At 44.1% G+C, this 18,374-nt stretch overlaps 3 protein-coding genes across 5 annotated transcripts; 2 read left to right on the top strand and 1 right to left on the bottom strand.

Moving 5' to 3' along the window:
• Positions 1-92: 92 nt before the first annotated feature.
• LOC134008876 (HMG domain-containing protein 4-like) lies at positions 93-3,336 on the bottom strand. Of its 3 annotated transcripts, none has more exons than XM_062448461.1 (8): positions 3,265-3,336; positions 2,141-2,202; positions 1,895-2,040; positions 1,747-1,783; positions 1,393-1,520; positions 994-1,197; positions 616-738; positions 93-396 (listed from the first exon to the last, which is right to left on the bottom strand). In XM_062448461.1, the coding sequence occupies exons 3-8, from the start codon at positions 2,030-2,032 to the stop codon at positions 352-354; spliced, it is 675 nt and encodes a 224-aa protein (XP_062304445.1). In that variant the 5' UTR covers positions 2,033-2,040; positions 2,141-2,202; positions 3,265-3,336; the 3' UTR covers positions 93-351. The 3 variants fall into 3 exon arrangements, with proteins under 3 accessions (XP_062304445.1, XP_062304446.1, XP_062304444.1); XM_062448462.1 differs by lacking the exon at positions 3,265-3,336 and adding an exon at positions 2,900-3,254; XM_062448460.1 differs by lacking the exon at positions 3,265-3,336 and adding an exon at positions 2,356-2,827.
• A 337-nt stretch (positions 3,337-3,673) lies between these two features.
• hmox1a (heme oxygenase 1a) lies at positions 3,674-6,966 on the top strand. The gene is made up of 7 exons (XM_062448444.1): positions 3,674-3,821; positions 3,994-4,050; positions 4,788-4,899; positions 5,005-5,220; positions 5,398-5,673; positions 6,107-6,197; positions 6,284-6,966. Exons 2-7 carry the CDS (start codon positions 4,004-4,006, stop codon positions 6,409-6,411), a joined length of 870 nt encoding a protein of 289 aa, XP_062304428.1. The 5' UTR covers positions 3,674-3,821; positions 3,994-4,003; the 3' UTR covers positions 6,412-6,966.
• Positions 6,967-8,128: 1,162 nt separating this feature from the next.
• Positions 8,129-10,975, top strand: LOC134008873 (uncharacterized). The gene is made up of 4 exons (XM_062448456.1): positions 8,129-8,250; positions 8,703-8,996; positions 10,005-10,369; positions 10,676-10,975. Exons 1-3 carry the CDS (start codon positions 8,181-8,183, stop codon positions 10,340-10,342), a joined length of 702 nt encoding a protein of 233 aa, XP_062304440.1. The 5' UTR covers positions 8,129-8,180; the 3' UTR covers positions 10,343-10,369; positions 10,676-10,975.
• The last annotated feature ends 7,399 nt before the right edge of the window (positions 10,976-18,374 follow it).

Raw genomic sequence — 18,374 nt, forward strand, 5'->3', positions numbered from 1 at the left:
TATCTCACCCACCGCGCCCCCATGCCCAGGTAAGTGTGTGTGTGCCTATGAGGCTATGAGGAAAAAAAGGTCGAACCAGTCTGTGTGCCAAACTTAGAATTAGATATTTTAATAGAACACACAAATAATAGGATGGTTAAATGAAAATAAATATGAACTGTAATCAGAACTTAGTGCAGACTGGGCTATACCATAATCCCTCTCCTCTTTTACATAACATAATCTTTCTTTTTTGGTTGTCCATTTCTTCCATAAAGCCCCAAACCAATCCCAACTTCCGGTGGAAAGGCTTCAACTTCCTGTGGAAATGCTTCAACTTCCTGTGTTTGAAGTATGGGGTCATCTCAGAATTTACAAGCCAGGCATTACGTAGGCAATGTTGTCCAGAGTGTCAGCCTTTAAGACAAGAAAGAGAACAAGGAGAAACATCAGGGCATCCCTGTTTCCTTATTAAGTAGCAGTTATGATCATGACAGCAGAAGAACACAGTGGTTGTATTCCAGGGTCATGCATTTGTGCAGGATGGTGAATTTGTTGATATGCTTGCATGAAGTCAAGTGGCAATATGGATTCAATTAAAGCATTCTAAGTGTGTGTGTGTGTGTATGTGTTTACCAGTGTGTGAGAGGGGCAGCTGTTCAGCTCAGGTACTTGAGAGGTAAGGCCGGCCAGTGGAGCCAGGGCACACAGGAGAGAGTCCAGCAGGAGAGACAGACTCCCCGACAGTGTTACCATCTCCTAGAGAGACAGAGAAAGAAACGTGAGAGAGAGAGAGAGAGGCCGAGTGAGACAGGGAGAGATGAAAAGAAGACAGACAATAGAGAGAGAGAGAAAGACAGAAATGTTTTGCAACATCATCAACATGTATGCAAGATCATTTACACATCAGTATTGAGTGACCAGCTACTGTTAGAGTATATTTGTGCTAGAACAATATGCCAGAACTTTATAGAGCAAATAAAAGGTATTCCGGCATCATAGGATGTGTCCTACCATGGTCCCCTGGAGCCGGTGACCAATCAGAGACAAGGATTCTCCCAACAGCTGCAAGTGGGCTGCAGCCTCTATAGGTCTCAGATCCGGATCCTTCGACGAAGGGGACACCTCAGCTGTCATGTGACCAACTGCAGAGGCCTCCGATTGGCCAAGTTTGTCGTCCACGTACACCCAGTACATTGGAATGGATTCCTCCCTAGCCTGAGAGGGTCCCAGGATAGAGACGAAACGTACAGATAAGCAGAAAAAGAAAGGAACAATTATGTCAATGCTTCCCTCTGCTGTTCAATTTGAGCATCTACACATTTCATCCACTGGGGTTGGAAAGGGTTGATAAAATAAATATCATCATTGTGAGGCATTGCATTCGGTTCAGTTAGGTCCGCTTTCTCTCACCTCACTACTTCCCTCCCCCTCCCTCCATTCGTCCGGTGAGTCACACGTCTGGTAGGTGGTTAGGAAGTGAGGGGAGGCTGTCTCATACATGTCCAGACTGCCGTTGGTCCAGCTGTAGGTGTGGCTCGCTTTAAAGATGAGAATTAGAAATATACACCCGTGAGTGCCGTTGGGTTAAAGGGATACAGACATAATGTGAGAGTGAGAGAGAGAGTGTGAGAGAGAGAGAGAGAGAGTGTGAGAGAGAGAGAGAGTGAGAGAGAGAGAGAGAGTGAGAGTGAGAGTGAGAGTGAGAGTGAGAGTGAGAGTGAGAGTGAGAGAGAGAGAGAGAGAGAGAGAGAGAGAGAGGATTACCTGGGTGTTTTCTTTTCTTGAAATGTGTATTTGAGTCCTGTGGGAAGGTAGAGTATAACTAAATACATTTTTAATGTCAACATGACGCGTGTGTGTCTAGGCCTGCCTCCCTTGTTAGTGAACTCGTTGGCCTTGTTCCCAGTCTAACCTTGTGTGACTTCTGAGCTGTGTTTTGCTCCGCAATATCAAGTTCGTCCTCCAGTTCATCTTCTGTGAGAAAGTCCTTGTATGATCTTTTCTTTTCTCGCAGACTGCGCCCAGTTAAAAGGTTCGTTTCGCCAGCCATTTCAAAGCCTGGGCCATTCACAACAAAATTAATTAACGGTTGCACTGCAACAACAGCAGTAAACGTAATATGTTAATCCTAACTATGCCACAGAATTGATTGCGTTACCTCCAACTCTGGTAGCACCCTTTTCTGTAGGCTATAGCCTATTCACCCGGTGTTCAGAACACCTGAATAAAATAGTGAATAGAGTTCGATATTGTTAAGTTTTGGGATTGCTTAAAATTGCAGTTGCGTTTTTATAAACACAAGTTTATTATTTGATCATTGTACGAGGGTCCCCATATCTGACAGTTTGGTTAATCGACAGCTAATGAGTTTACCTGATTTATTGCACCTGCACATTATTGCATCACGTCTTTGCATTATGTTAACGTTCGGAAAAAAATAACTGCTTAGTTCAATTTAGCCTAATTGTTGCATTCGAATGATATAATTTGTAGAAGTAAATCCTATGATCCTACTATTGAAGTATACCAATTCAACAGATTAGACCTGTATATCAAATCAACACAAGGTCTAAGCGGTGAACAGTGAGTAGCTAGGACCGTCTGTCAAAGGAATTCAAAACTCCGGTTCAAAACCGCCGAATCATGTTTAAGAACTTGGTCAACTCATGCTTTCCTGTTCCATGTATCCACCCACTTTGCTTGGACGTATAAGGAACATTCTTATCGCTGACTCCGCATTAAAATCACGCGTCTTAAGCGTCCAATTTAGACATTTTAATACACTTGCACAATTAGGCATGCTTAAGGACAGCCGTATTTCATATTGACATTCAACAAAACCGATTAGGCTATTGGTCTGTAACAAAGCCAATGCTTATCTCAATGTTAAATACCCTGAGATAACCGGCGTACAAACCTGTTTGTTTAGGCAGAAATGTTAAACTTCGGCACACAGGCAAAACATCTGCAATGTTCAAATTGTTCGTGTGGAAAAGTTTGCCCTAACAAGTAATCGTACAGAAACACATGTTCAATCAAAACGCTGCGGTTGCGTAGAGGGGCAAACATAAACGGCTTAAATAAAAACAACTGAAAGAGAAAATCACCGTTGTCGCTAGCTAAACTTATAGCTTTATCTTAGCCGTGGCGCAGGAATAGTGATTAAATAATCGTTTATCCCATAAGTGAAAAACAAGCGTGATGAATTGGGTCAATTAGCCTATTTGTTGAGGATTTATAATGTTTAAATTGTAGGCTTGCAATGTTATAAAAAATGTAAACCAGTTTGTCTGTAGGGAGAATAGTTGTCGACGAAACACGACTATCCAAACGTTTTGTCATGTGATGTGATTTGGACTCTGCCCCTCTTTCCCTTAAAAAGTGCCCAGTCACGTTATCCTTCCCATTTCTCTCAGTCCATTTGTCAACCTTTCTCAAAAAATTCCCGAAGTTGCCGTGTCATGTTTAGTCTTAGACACTCCCCTCACAGTTTTCCAAGTCGCATGATCATGTTAAATCAAAGTCCCTCCCATCCTGTTTTCCGCAAAACTGCCGATTCATGTTTAGACTAATCCCTCCCTCCCCTTCTGTATTTGGACCAATCTCAGAGTTGCTGTGTCATATTTAGCTCCGATTCGTCGTACTCGGTGTTCTTCGGTGTTGACTCAGTCATCGTAGTTCCTGATTCCCTCAGCTGACCAAGAGAGAAAGGAGGGGGGAGGAAGATATAAAGGGAGAGAACCGAGGAGACACACAGAACGAAAACTGCACTTGAACACTCACTGGTGACAGAGGAGCACTTGGATCTCACAACAAACAACGCAATAACTTCAGAAGTGGTGAGTGAAACTTTATGTATCTGGAAAACTGTACTAGTAACATTAAACTGGCTCCAAATAATTTGTGGTTACGGTTTTGCTCTGTAACATACACGTTGCCTATAATACAGTGTGTGTAATGAAAATAATTATTTTAGATGCTCTGTTCATAATTATTTATTCTACTTCTCAGATATACAGACATGGAGAACCAAAACAAGATGCATTCAGAAGCTGTGTTGACAAACAGGTAATGTGTTAAATCTAACAGACACTTTAATCCAAAGCAACATACATACTCGACCACTGAACTAAACCAACCTCAGCTTAAGTTTTAGAAATGGAATACGTTGTACTTTGCTGTATCTACACACTTACCGTTTAATGCATGCATGGAATATTAAACAAACATGCAAGGACATTATATACTTTACATCTCAATTTAATTAACACTGTGCTTTTGCAACGCTCTTCTTATCCAAAGATTTTAATGAGCACCATCATGCATTATAATTAATATGTTGCATTAAATGTTTACATAAAAAATGTCAGTAGGTCTATTTTACTGTATGTTTTGAGTTTGCCTAAAGATACTTTTGCTGCCTATAATGTGCATGTAGGCCGAACCCTATCAGGTGTTGAGATAGCCTCTGGTGTTAAAGACCTTTTTACAATTGTGAACATGGTGTTCCTTGATATGTGCTAGTCAGCTGTTGGACCTCTGTGTACATTATATGTACTATATGAATGCCCCCCCCCCCCCAAGTTTTTCATATCACATAGTCACTTTCATATCTATCTCTTTCTCTCATTTTTCATCTGGTTTGAGCACTCTTTCCAGAGCTAAACCATCCAACCTGTATTTACGCAGCCTCTGACAATGATTTAGCTCGAGAAGTAAATGCTCTCTCTCTCTCTCTCTCTCTCTCTCTCTCTCTCTCTCTCTCTCTCTCTCTCTCTCTCTCTCGGTCTTCCCCTCTCCCACAGCGACTTGTCTGAGCAGATCAAGGCGGTGACAAAGGACAGCCACGTGAGGGCCGAGAACACAGAGTTGATGCTGAGTTACCAGAGAGGACAAATCAACCTGCCCCAGTATAAGGTAGGGTCACAACTTCCAAGTTCCATGTTCCATGTGGAGTTTGCCCTCATGTTTCTCTTAGAATCCTTCTCCCGTCGTGTTACTGACCACCTCTCCTCTCCTCAGCTCCTGCTCTGCTCCCTGTATGAGATCTACCAGGCTCTGGAGGAAGAGTTGGACAGGAACTCTGAGCACCCTTGTGTCACACCTATTTACTTCCCCTCCGAGCTGGCCAGACTGGAGTCTTTAAAGAGGGACCTGGAGTTCTTCTATGGAAAGGACTGGAAGGAGATGCTTGTTGTCCCAGCCGCCACAAAGAGATACGCACATAGACTGAGACAGGTGTGTGTCTGGCCCGTGTGATAGGCGTATAGAATCTTAGCGATTATATTAAGGTCCTAGTATATCAGTTTATGTTGGTTGGCAACAAATCTTTACATGGACTCTAAGCACACTATTGCTATAATAATATCCTTTTAATGATGTCAGTTGTATTCTCCCATCTCTTCCTCCCCTCAGATCGGCAAAGACAACCCAGAGTACCTGGTGGCTCACGCCTACACCCGTTACCTCGGCGACCTGTCCGGGGGTCAGGTCCTGGGCCGCATCACCCAGAAGTCTTTGGGGCTGAAGAGCGGCGAGGAGGGCTTGGCGTTCTTCTCCTTCCCCGGGGTGAGCAGCCCCAACCGCTTCAAGCAGCTGTACCGCGGCAGGATGAACGGCATCGAGCTGACGGAGGAGGAGAGGACGGGCGTGCTGGGGGAGGCTGTCCTGGCCTTCGAGTTTAACATCGAGGTGAGGACGGGGTGGTGAGGAGGGTTGGAGGGAGGGGTTGGAGGACGGGTGGTGAGGAGGGTTGGAGGACGGGTGGTGAGGAGGGTTGGAGGACGGGTGGTGAGGAGGGTTGGAGGACGGGTGGTGAGGAGGGTTGGAGGGAGGGTTGGAGGACGGGTGGTGAGGAGGGTTGGAGGACGGGTGGTGAGGAGGGTTGGAGGACGCGTGGTGAGGAGGGTTGGAGGACGGGGAGGGGGCATTCAGTTGATGTCGGGTGGTACGATAAGAAAAGGGGAAGTTTGCATAGGGGTACTTCATTGAAGACAATCATTTTTTTCGAATTAAATGATGCTTGCACGCATTGTAATACCCTTTTCTGGGAAGTGTAGTTTCTGGGGAAGTATCAAATGAATGCGCTGAATGGAGTAAGGAGACTAAAGGGTTTTGTTTGTAGGTGTTTGATGGCCTCCAGAAGATGCTTAGTGAAACAGAGAATGACAACAACACACTGCAGAGGCACGCCACACATTCCAAATTGGACAATGGTAAATATAATACACACACACACACACATATATATATGTATATATATCAAATCCATGTGGTAACTAATTCCATTCTCTTTCCTCAGGGGACAGAGAGGTTGCTAAATCTCTCCAGATTCCAGCCAGTCTGAACAACGCCTCCCCTCTCTTTAGGATGATTCTGGGTCTCTGTGTAGCTCTGGCCACTGTTGGAATGGGAATATATGTTTTCTAAACTAGTGTTTTCAATCCTTCTTATATCCGTCCGTAATGCAAAATGACCCTCACAGATGCATTGTGTATTTTTTTTTTAATTCAAAATCCTTGCAAGACGGTTTCAATAACATAATCCTAATGATTACACACTAAAGTGACGCCTTAACACCAAGTACTGATCGGATTCTTGTAATTATACTGTAATTATATTTTTATACTGCATGACATTGAATCTTGTAAAACCACCAGCACTTGTTAACCCAGCACTTAATCCAATTGTATGTAGCCTTGCTAAAAAATACGAGAATATACTTGTCACACATGCATATAACAGTATGTTGCAATGTTGACAAGTTGAATACAGTATTCAATGTACTTTATGAATGACATAAAGGCTAAAGCTCGACATTTCAGATTTAGTAATGGCCATCATGATAATCTAATATGCATTGAGATTGTTGTCCCCATTCAGACAGTGTTACAATATATGAAACTTTGAAAAAGATGATGTATATACTGTATATATATTTGTACATGTTCTAATAAAAAGACTACCCCTTTTTGGGTATCTGAATAAATCGAAGTAGCAGTCTCAGTGAATTAAAACTACACTTGCATGGTTGGCAATGGGCAATCTTTATTCAGTGGGTCTGAATAAAGATGAATTTTAGAAATCCACATGCCCAGCGCATGGAATTATAATCTCAAAGAAGTTAATGTGGCCATGTATTCTATACATCACTCATCGATCTTAACGATGGGGAGAGGGGGCGGGGGTACTACTATGAGAGAAGTGTCCACAATACAGAGGAAGTCTAGCTAGAAGCATTCAAATTTAATTCGTCTCACCACCCGCTTTCACTCAGCTGTGATAGAAGACCAAATGTGTACCAAGTCCTCCTTCACTATCACATCCAGAAGCTTCTCCATGGCGCCCCAGAGAGACGAAGGAATCGCAGCCAAGGATTGGCCAGGACAGGTCTGGACAGCCGCTAAACTGAACTGCATGTTGTGAAAGCCATGGCCACCCTCCAAACGGATGAGGGAAAGAGAGAGTCAGATTTGATTTTGTTTCAGATTTTCCACTAATGGCCAGATGAGCATTCCTTTTTATTGACGTGGTTTGGCTTGGTTTGGAAATTTGTCTTCCAGTAGATGTCGCCGTTGCATCTCTCCTTATGTCCACGACCAACAGCCGGTCTTCGCTTACAAACGCATAGCCTTCATTTCTGCTTCTTAACCTCTGTGATTTATGATGATGGACTTCCTGTTATGCCAAATGTACTTTGGTCAAGTGGTCTTGCTCCCCCCTCCACCCCGTTCTCCTCTGCATCCTTTTAACAAATGTTGTGTCATTGAGTAATGTTATTCAAATGTGTTTTATTATTTTAAAAATATGGGTATGTTATATGTTCTGGTATTACATTTCTCATATATATCCATGACATGGTTACTCTATAATACTCACAATACAATTTGGATCCTTCTCATGGGAAGAAGTGGTTAGTTCACTATTTTTGGTTCCTCACATCCGATCAGCTGCCCGCCCCCCCCATAAAAGGAAATGTGTTTATAGGTACGACTTCCCCTAGCTCCATCTTAAAGAGGATGCCATACTTCAGTAAGAAAACACTAACACACAAGCAGGCACACACAAACACACACACACACACAACAGCAAGGATGGCTTTGTATATGCGCATGCGCAGAAACACACACACACACACTGTTTCCGTCTTGCCTCTATTTGTCTGTCCTACTCCAGACCGACTCCTCATTCTGGGGAAGATGCCTGTGTGCGGACATTCTCTCTCACGCTGGACATTCTCGCTGCTCTGCTGCTTGCTACAACACAGGGGTGAGTAGCAGACGGTCACATGCAGCACAGGGTCTCACGCCACGTCTTCAGCAGCTGCAATACATGTGCTTACTGATTGGCTAGAGGGGGATATAGAACATGCTAGAGGCATTCCAAGTTATCCAGCACATACTGTACACACAGATACATACACACAGCAGCTACTGAGATCGAGACACATGGATAAACGCCTACTAACGCTCGTCATGTAGTGCATAATGATGGGCATTCATTTGTAATGGATGTAATGGGCATAATGAGTGAATTAATTGTGATATCCAGTATATATATATAAATATATATTGTGTAAATAGTTTTTCATATTTACATCTATTTTACTTAAAAGGAAACCACTGTAGATTAATGTGTCTGTCCTTTCCATCTTCCAAAACATGCTTTGAACCATCTTGTAGAACAATCTCCCTAAGCTTCACTCCTAACCCTCTCCCCAGGCCCTGTTTCATCCACTCAGGTCACCCTTAGCCCTCCCCTTGCCCCCTCTCTCAGGGTCACCTCCAGGGCAGGGGGCACGGTGGTCCTTACCTGCACCATCCCTCCCAAAAGGCCCCTAGGGGTGAAGTTTGAGCTCCACACAAGACAAGGGCCGCTAGATACTGTGATGCCTCAGACAAAGAAAGCTAAGGCTCAGTTCACTGTGAAGTTGTTTACAAAGCCTCTCTGCTGTTTGTACTGGGACGAGAACAACATCAGCCCGTTTTCCATGTTCGTGTATCCGGATGACCCAGGTAAGTTCTGTTGGGTCGCTGTCAGATATATGGAGAGTTCTAGTTGTTGTAAAGGTCCCAGTTGTTAAGATCCATGTTGTTGATATTACTAATACACAATATAATGCGGGAACTCAGTCCCCTTGAATAACCATGGAAAACCGTATCAAACATGCAACAAAACATTCCAGCACTTTCTTACCCTCAGTCAGACATTTATGAAGAAGACCATGAGTTGTGGCAATGACAATGATATTTCATAGTGAGAAACCTAAGGTTTCTAGTTGGTTTAGAGACTAACGTTCCTGACTCGGCTTGTGGTTTGAAACAACAAACACTCCCATCCGCTTCTCCTCTGGCTTCCAACAGCACACCACCCCAGGTGCTGCTCAGATAGGGTCTGTAGACCTGGTATCCGCTATGTGTGTGTGTGTGTGTGTGTGTGTGAGAGAGAGAGAGAGAGAGAGAGGAGAGAGAGAGAGAGAGAGAGAGAGAGAGAGAGAGAGAGAGAGAGCATGAGTACCGTATGTGTGTGTGTGTGTGTGTGTCTGTGTGTGTGTCTGTGTGTGTGTGTCTGTGTGTGTGTGTGTGAGAGAGAGAGAGAGAGAGAGAGAGAGAGAGAGAGAGAGAGAGAGAGAGAGAGAGAGAGAGAGAGAGAGAGAGAGAGAGAGAGAGAGAGAGAGAGCATGAGTACCGTATGTGTGTGTGTGTGTGTGTGTCTGTGTGTGTGTCTGTGTGTGTGTGTCTGTGTGTGTGTGTGTGAGAGAGAGAGAGAGAGAGAGAGAGAGAGAGAGAGAGAGAGAGAGAGAGAGAGAGAGAGAGAGAGAGAGAGAGAGAGAGAGAGAGAGAGAGAGAGTATAGGATGTGTGTGTGTGTGTGTTTGTGTGTGTCTCTGCGGATGCAATGTCTCTTTCCATTGCATTACATCCTTTTGATTACACAGAGTTTCTTGTTCTTTCTCAAAGGGAAAACAAACGTAACTCCTGTTGACCAACGGTCAATCATTTGCATTCTGCTTCTGTTTCTCAGTTCACAGCCCGGATCCTCCCAGAACTCTCCCTTCACCCATCCTGTCAGTGGCGCCCCCCCAGTGGCCAGGTGAAGCGAGGCCAAAGCCTGACCTTCCTCTGCTCCTTACCCCCCGGCTCAACGACCAGCTTGCCCCAGGTCTACGTCCTCCTGAAGACACCCAGAGAGACCACAGGGGTGTCTGGAGGCTCCTGGTCGCCCCCCAGGCCTCGTGGGTCTCCACGGGCCCAGTTAGGCTCTTTCAACCTGGGGCCGGTGCAGGGAGCAGAGGGGGGGTCCTATATGTGTCTCTACCAGGGTACTATCCCCCAGAAGGGCCTGACCCAACTCCAGTGTGAGTGAGCCAGCTCATGTCACCGTAACAGGTGAGAAGGCAAAGATAACTGGAGTAAGACTTCCTGAGGGGGAAGGCAATGCCTGAGACCCATCTTAGCTGAAAACAGGATCAAAATCAAAAGTATTTGAATTTGACTCAATTCAAATACTCAACACTCTCTCCTCTCTCTCTCTCTCTCTCTCTCTCTCTCTCTCTCTCCTCTCTCTCCTCTCTCTCTCTCTCTCTCTCTCTCTCTCTCTCTCTCTCTCTCTCTCTCTCTCTCTCTCTCTCTCTCTCTCTCTCCTCTCTCTCTCTCTCTCTCTTTCACTCTCTCTGTCTCTGTCTCTCTCTCCAGACTGGTTGCCCGTGCCCACTCTCTCGCTCCATTACCAGGGAGAGGAGTGGCACCTGGTGTGCACTGGGTCTCCTGCCTACCCCGGTGTTCAGTTCTCCCTGTACCGCCAGGGCAGTGTCCACCCCGACGCCGTCCAGCATGTTCCCGTCACCCGCCACCATGCCGTGTTTCCCACCGCCCGCCTCCCAGCCGGGCCCGCCAGCCGTTTATCAGTGCCAGTACACCGCCATGCTGGGAAGTGACTGGAGCCAGTCTGATCGAAGCCTTTCGCTGGAGGTCCCCACGAACACAGGCATGGCGTGTGTGTCAGTGCGTGAGCGTGTGTGTGTGTGTGTGTGAGGGAAAGAGCAAGAGAGAGAGAGGGGAGAGGAGGGAGGGAGAGATGTGAGGAGAGTGAAAAAGAGAGAGAGAGAGAAACGGGGAGAGAGAGGAGAGAAAGAGAGACAGAGGAGAGGAAGAGAGAGATGACGACACAAAATATTTTTGAACATTCGCTCGACACTTTGTTTGCGCCCACACTGAACTCTTCTGTGGGAGTCAGGTGGCTGAGCGGTGAGGGAAGCGGGCTAGTAATCAGAAGGTTGCCAGTTCGATTCCCGGCCGTGCCAAATGACGTTCCTTGGGCAAGGCACTTCACCCTACTTGCCTCGGGAGAATGTCCCTGTACTTACTGTAAGTCGCTCTGGATAAGAGCGTCTGCTAAATGACTAAATGTAATGTAATGTTCTGTGGAAGCTTGCGCACAACCAGTCCTAACTCGCGTGTACTGATGTCTGTGTGGTTTTTACAGGGGAGTCTGTTGTGGACTGGCCCCTGGTGCTGGGCTGCCTGTCTGCTGTGGTGCTGTTCTCGGTCTCCCTGGTGACCATGGCCATAGCCATGCACAGGAGAGGTAAACAAAACCTATTGCAAATGAACTGGTTGGTGATTGGCTAGAGAGAGAGAGAGACAAGAAGAGAAAGGGACTCTACCACAACGATTAAATGATTAAAAATCAATTTATTTCAGAGTGATAAATAAGTAATAATTCAATATTGACCCCTTCTCCACTTTGTCACTCTTTCACTTGTCTTTATCCTTTAGTAAAATTGATGGCTGAGGAAAAGAGGAAAAGGTAGGTGGCAGTTGCCTGGAAGACTCATTTCGTGAACAATGAATCACAAAAACATTTGTCAAACGGCCTGTCTTTTCATTAGAGAAGAAATCCATGTTTGGACAAAGCTTCACGCCAAGGATCATGTTGTAGGTGAGCATCTCCAAATCAATCCAAGTCATTGATAAAGAGATTGATATAGTGATTGATGACAAACCTCTGTTTTTCCAGATCTTTCTCTGGAACGCGTGAGCTGCTCCTCTCTGGTAATTACATATTTTGTCTCACTAAGCATTATTTAAAGAGCAATTTATCTCCTTTCAATCTGTCTGCCATCATATTTTATCCAGGTGATAAATAGTGCTGACGTTGAACTAAGCGAAGCTTAGATTTACAAGGAATTGAACAGATCAGTGGACTCTCAGTTTGTCTGTTTCCCCCAATCCTTAGAACCGTTCACACACATCTGTATACCCGTCCACATTTTCCCATGACCATCCACGCACACGCCCTTGTTTCTTAGAGCTGGGCCATGGCCGGCTGCTCGTTAGCTTTAATGACTCTCATTAATTAGCTTGATGAAGAGGCCTCATTAGGCTAAAGGCTCCCCCCCTTAAGCCCAGACCAGCTTCTGGAAGGTTCAGTCAGCAGAACGCTCGCGTCATCATTTGACCCCACGCTGTCATCCTTATGAGACTCTTCCAGGGTATTTACAGCCTTTGCGTCTCAGATTAGTGTGTGTGGACGGGGATTTGTTAGTTGGTTATTGTTTTGATGTTTTTGTTCACAACAAGGACAGGATTTGTTCATTGACTTTCACAACACCTCCACTTACACGTCGCAGATCCGCTGTGGGGTTTGTTTGGACTGCTCTGTTTGTTCTGGTTGGCGTGCTGTTATTCCTGTTTAGTGTGCATGAAGGGAGGGAGGGAAGGGAAGGAGGAAAGACACCACAGTGAGATGTTCCTTTCCTGTGAAAGGTTTTTATTCTGCTTTATATTTAAAGGGGGAAGTTTGCAAATTTCTATTGAAATGTAAAATGTTTCCTCATGTGGGTGTGTATGTGTTTGTGTGTGTGTGTGTGTGTGTGTGTGTGTGTGTGGTGTGTTGTGTGTGTGTGCAGGACTGGGCCAACAGTGAAAATACCCCAGAGTCACTCTCCCGGCCCTATCATTGGCAAGACATGTCATCGTTTCACAGCCCACCAACTTAATGACATAACATCTCTCTCTCTCTCTCTCTCTCTCTCATCTCTCTCTCTCTCTCTCTCTCTCTCTCTCTCTCTCTCTCTCTCTCTCTCTCTCTCTCTCTCTATCTCTCTATCTCTCTATCTCTCTCTCTCTTATCTCTATCTCTATCTCTATCTCTCTCTCTCTCTTCTTGTTTATTTAACTGCTTCTGTCTTATTTTACTCATCTCTCTCACAACTGCAAATGTAGCAATGAGTATGAAGTAAGTCAGAGGATGTTGGTATGTAATTGATCTTCAGTAAATGAACACTCTTGTACAAGAAGTCCAATTCACTGAATCAAGATGAATCAATTAGCATCCATGTTGTCTATTCCCCTGTACATAAAAACGATTTAAAAATAAAAGTAAAACCAAAAAGAATATTCTTTAATTTAATGTTGTTGCTGCTATTGACCATTTGTCTGTGAAGACATATAATGTATTTTCAACATCTACCTAAATGTCTTAGTTGTAGTTACTCAAATATGACAATAGAGGGTACTGTCTATCAATATTTTTAAACAAGCATCAAGACAACAGATAACACACAATAATACAATTTGAATGAACCAAGGTTCAGACTTGTCCACACAGGCAGAGTAAAAAAGCGTTACAAGGAAAAAAAAACTAGTTAAATATTGTCAAGGGCCAGTGAAGACGACATAGGTTTTCATGTTTTCGTACTCGAAAAGTAAGACTACATCACAAATCCCAAATGGTGGCCGGGGGCAAAACAAAAGCCACTGTTTTCTGAGCCTGAGAGAGTGAAATACTGGAGGAGAGGAGAATTCTGTTTGTGGATGTTTATCGCAGAAGGTCAATCATGTGACTGAGATTTCTCCCCTGTACCTGTAGCAGAGAGCCAGGAAACTCAGACTGTTGGCGTGGGTTTATTACTTTATGCTGGTTTTCAAAGCTGGGTCGAGCCCGCATATCTTCTTCTGTGTAGGTGACAACCACGCATAAACATACACCCACAGACACCCATACCCATAATAAACAGACAGACGCACACACACACAAAAGTAGGTTTCCGTTCTGGATAATGTCATTTTAAATCTCTCCCTCTAGCTCATTTTTGGCCTCTTTCTCTCTCTCTCTTTCATTCTCTCCCTCCTTCTCTTTCTTTTTTGCTCCCTCCCTCAAGACAGGCTACTGATGTAACAAGCACAACACCAGCATTGTTCCTCTCTAACTACTTGCTAACTACTAGCCATCTATCTACTTCCTGACAGAACATTAAATATGTAAAAGCCCTTTGGACCCGCAAATGCTCGTCCTTAATCTCGAGTCATCAACTTAGGTCAAAAATCACAAGGTAATGATTACACTTCCGTGCAGTCGAATTGTAAATGGAAACATCATGAGGTCTTATTCACGTCACCAGTACATCATCAGAGCACTTCGGTGACAATGAAGTCCCTTTTATGTGCTGTAACTTGAGATTTTCCATCAACGGCATTTCCAGAATTGGTTAATAGAGTCACATGGGGACTCATGTGGATCTTTATCTCCCTCTAAGTAGAACAAGGGGACATTACCTTTCACTTCCAGGATCAAAGGCTAGCTCTGACAGTGACTGACTCAGGTGTGTCACTGTTCCCTTGACACTCTGTTGGAGGAACAGTATCCCCGCCCACACACAGGGATTATGCAAAGTGTACATTATTCCCACAATGGGCCTAGACACAGACATAGGCCGACGCTGACAACCCTAACCTATTCACTTTCAGACTTAGTCAGGCAAATGTAAATGTTCATGACAGATTGGGGCAAACGGGCATACGCACATACGTACACACATGCACACAATATGAACTACACACACACACATTTACATTTAGTCATTTAGCAGACGCTCTTATCCAGAGCGACTTACAGTAAGTACAGGGACATTCCCCCGAGGCAAGTAGGGTGAAGTGCCTTGCCCAAGGACACAACGTCATCTGGCACAGCCGGGAATCGAACTGGCAACCTTCTGATTACAAGCCCGCTTCCCTAACCGCTCAGCCACCTTACTCCCTGACACACACACGAACCACAGAGTGATTACACACACACGCACACAGACACCAACACCAGTATGAGTCACCTATACCAGTCACCCAGGTCATTGTTAGAAAGGAGGCGGTAGCAGACAAGTCAATTGATGAATCCAAGTCCTCCTCCTGTCCTTCAGCCCTCCCTGTTGTTCTTACAGAGTGATGACAGGACTAGGTCCAATCGGCAGGCCTGCAGACAAAGATGTTACAAAAGATGTGATACGGCTTCTTGGAAACGACACTAAACGATCTTGAATCCTTGACCCTCGGCAAGATCGACACGCTCCTCTGTGTCCAGGAGTGTTTGTTCCCCCGTGTTAGGTTACATCGCGGTTCATGGAGAGAAAACGTGAACACGCGCCCGCCCGCGCACGCACTCTACACCCCACCTACTCCGAATGCTGTCCGCTGCACAAAGACCTTATTTACAATAGGAGCTGCTAATTCGTTAAACGCTCTCACGCCACACGGCTCGTCTCACCGCACACCTTTTCAGAACCAACCGTAGAAGTATTCATTTTGAAGTAGCCTACACTATAAAAATAATGAAGAAAATTCAAAAAACAACTGTTTGTCACTGACTTTGAACACTAGGCTGTTTTCGTTGGACGTATGTTACAGCTGTCTGAGGTTTATCATGGTCAGAAGTTAGTTCCTCTGTGGTTTCAGTGGTTCTGTGGCCCCTTTGATTTATTTGGGGACAGTACATTGTGACAGGTCATACATTATTAGTTCAAACATCAAACGGTTTTGGTGATGTGCCCAATCACTTGGCCCAACAAGAACAGTCATTTGGTGTATTATTAATTTTGAGCTCTTATGTTGCCATGGTAGCACCCGAGCGGACAACCCATATAATTTCAATGTTTGGCGGCAGCGCTGGACTGCGTCTAGTCAAAATGAACTGTTGAATTATTGAGAGGAGATTGGAATGTCACTAAAGCATGGTCTGGTGATCGGAGCAAGACATACTCTTCTTTCCTTCGAGGAAAAGTGGTGGCCGGGTTGCATAACTTTCTGTTTAAATGTAATCCTATATTTTAAATGCTAGCTATGAAGCTACAACTGATTAGCCATGCAGCACTACACACTTTACAATACATTTTACTTTCATACTTCACCCTTACACTGTTTAACTTAATGTGTCTATCTTCTTTCTTTGGACACTATAAAATTCCTAAACTTATACATTTGAAATAGCATTAATTGCCCCACTAAATGTACATTGCTGTTGTTACATGTTATTAGTTGTCCATTACATATTATTTCCAACCATTATTTTTCTTATCTTTTTTCCGTCTGTCTCTGCTGTTGTAAAACTCACATTTTCCCAAGTGGTGATTAATAAAGTGTTATCTTATCTTAAACAGATAGCCACACAAACGCAGATGAAAGTATGCTAAAGCTAGTTGGGATTAAACCATTAACTACCTAGGCCTACCTATATTATCGTGCCAGACTTTGATAGCTAATGTGCACTGTTGTGAAATCAGGGTGGAGACCTGCAGCTATCGACAACAACCATCCACCTCACCGTTTCCATAGAGACAGACAATTCATACATTACGGCTGACACCCCCTGTTCATCCAAAACAAGGCAAAGTGCTTGAAACAGGAGGGGAGTATCGATCTATGGTGATACCACTGAGTCACTTTTACGGGCTGTAACCATAAGTCACAATCACGTCTAGTCCCAGTTTCAGCCCAAGTCCTATCAAAGGCACAGATGGGTAACATTCCTGACCAAAGGCCCAGGTAATTGGGAGGGGCAACATCAACCATGGAACATTCAATTCTCTGAGCACCACAGATATGGCAGACTGACAATGAGGCATCCACCCATGACCTGACAACAATGCCATTCTGCTTCAGACATGTAGGTGTGTTCCCAAACACAAATGAATTCAATGAAGTCTACCAGCCGTTGGGTTTGGGGATTAAAGTCCCTGTGTATTGTAACTTGACTAGTTCATGTAAATTCCTGACACATGTTTTGCATGACTATACTGCATATCCGCCGATAAATGCAATCAAAGGTCATTTAACAGTGTCTGTGTTTCAATACAGGCTCTGTTCATTCATGGTTAGAAACATTCATTGGCTATTATGGAAGGTATATCATGTATAATTGGGTGTGCTCAAGCCTTCGGCGAGAGCACAACCTTTGTTCTCTCACATATATATTATTATTTATTATTGTTTATTTTCGCCCCCCTAAAACTCAGTCAATATTTGGCCTACATAGACAACGTAGGTGTCAAAAGTTTCGTCTTGGTAGCGATTGAGTTGCTTCTTTTGGAATTTACGTTCCGTTGCATGGTTTAGGCTGAAGTTAAGTTTTTGTGGCGAAAAGTGAAGCTAACGGTGGCTAATTTGCTAGCCACAGTCACTGACGTTACTAACGTCGCTACGTCACTAACGTCACGAAAACACGCGTGACTACCTTTGGCAGAACATTCGTTTTGCATCTGTTAACTTGGGGGATAGCTAGGCTAACTATAGCTTTACTGCAAAGCAGCTGCAGAAACGCCACAAGCAAAGAGGCCAGGGTGATAACTATTTACTCATTTTACTTTGTGATATGACACACAATTGTGATGTGTAATGTACAGTATAAGCTGATATTATTAAGGAAGTACATCTACTTTCGGAAACAGTAGTCTACTATTTCACTGAAGTATTAGCATCATGACATTAGCCTGTGTTGCCCGGGCAACACATACTACAGTGGTTTATGATGTAGCGTTATCTGTTTTCAATCTGTTTTCAATCGTTAAAATAAACATTCCTCACATATACATTTTCGTTGTAGGATTTATTCTGACATTAGTAAACGATTTGTTGGTGAAATTACCATTACCTGTGGTTTCAAACCAGTGTTGCTCACTGCAACGCTGTAGCCTACGCGAGACACACTACAAAAACATCTACAGTACACAGCTGTTTAGGAAATCAAACGGCGACAGAACATGTTCGGCACTCCCCTTACTTAAATCAAAAGTCTCTGACCACTAACCTGAACTTCATTGCCACAGCCTAAACTTTGTCAATCTGTTCATGAAAATAATTAATTTCAGCCTAAACCTTACAACGGAACGTTAAATCGAATTCAACCAACGCAATCGCTACCAAGACGAACACAGTAGTCTAGTACTGTACCGTAGTAGAATTTACCGGGGCAGCTTTTCCACACAGGGCTATATCGCATTTTGCGTTGTTACTGACAATGATCGCTACCAGTGAGCTTTTTATGAATGCGCGATTTTCCACTAAATAAATGTCAAGCTTATTTACGTTTTTGAGGGCATTTTTTCAGTTAGCAGATGGTACTGTT

The sequence above is a fragment of the Osmerus eperlanus genome, chromosome 22, assembly GCF_963692335.1.
Source record: "Osmerus eperlanus chromosome 22, fOsmEpe2.1, whole genome shotgun sequence".
Classification (NCBI taxonomy): domain Eukaryota; kingdom Metazoa; phylum Chordata; class Actinopteri; order Osmeriformes; family Osmeridae; genus Osmerus; species Osmerus eperlanus.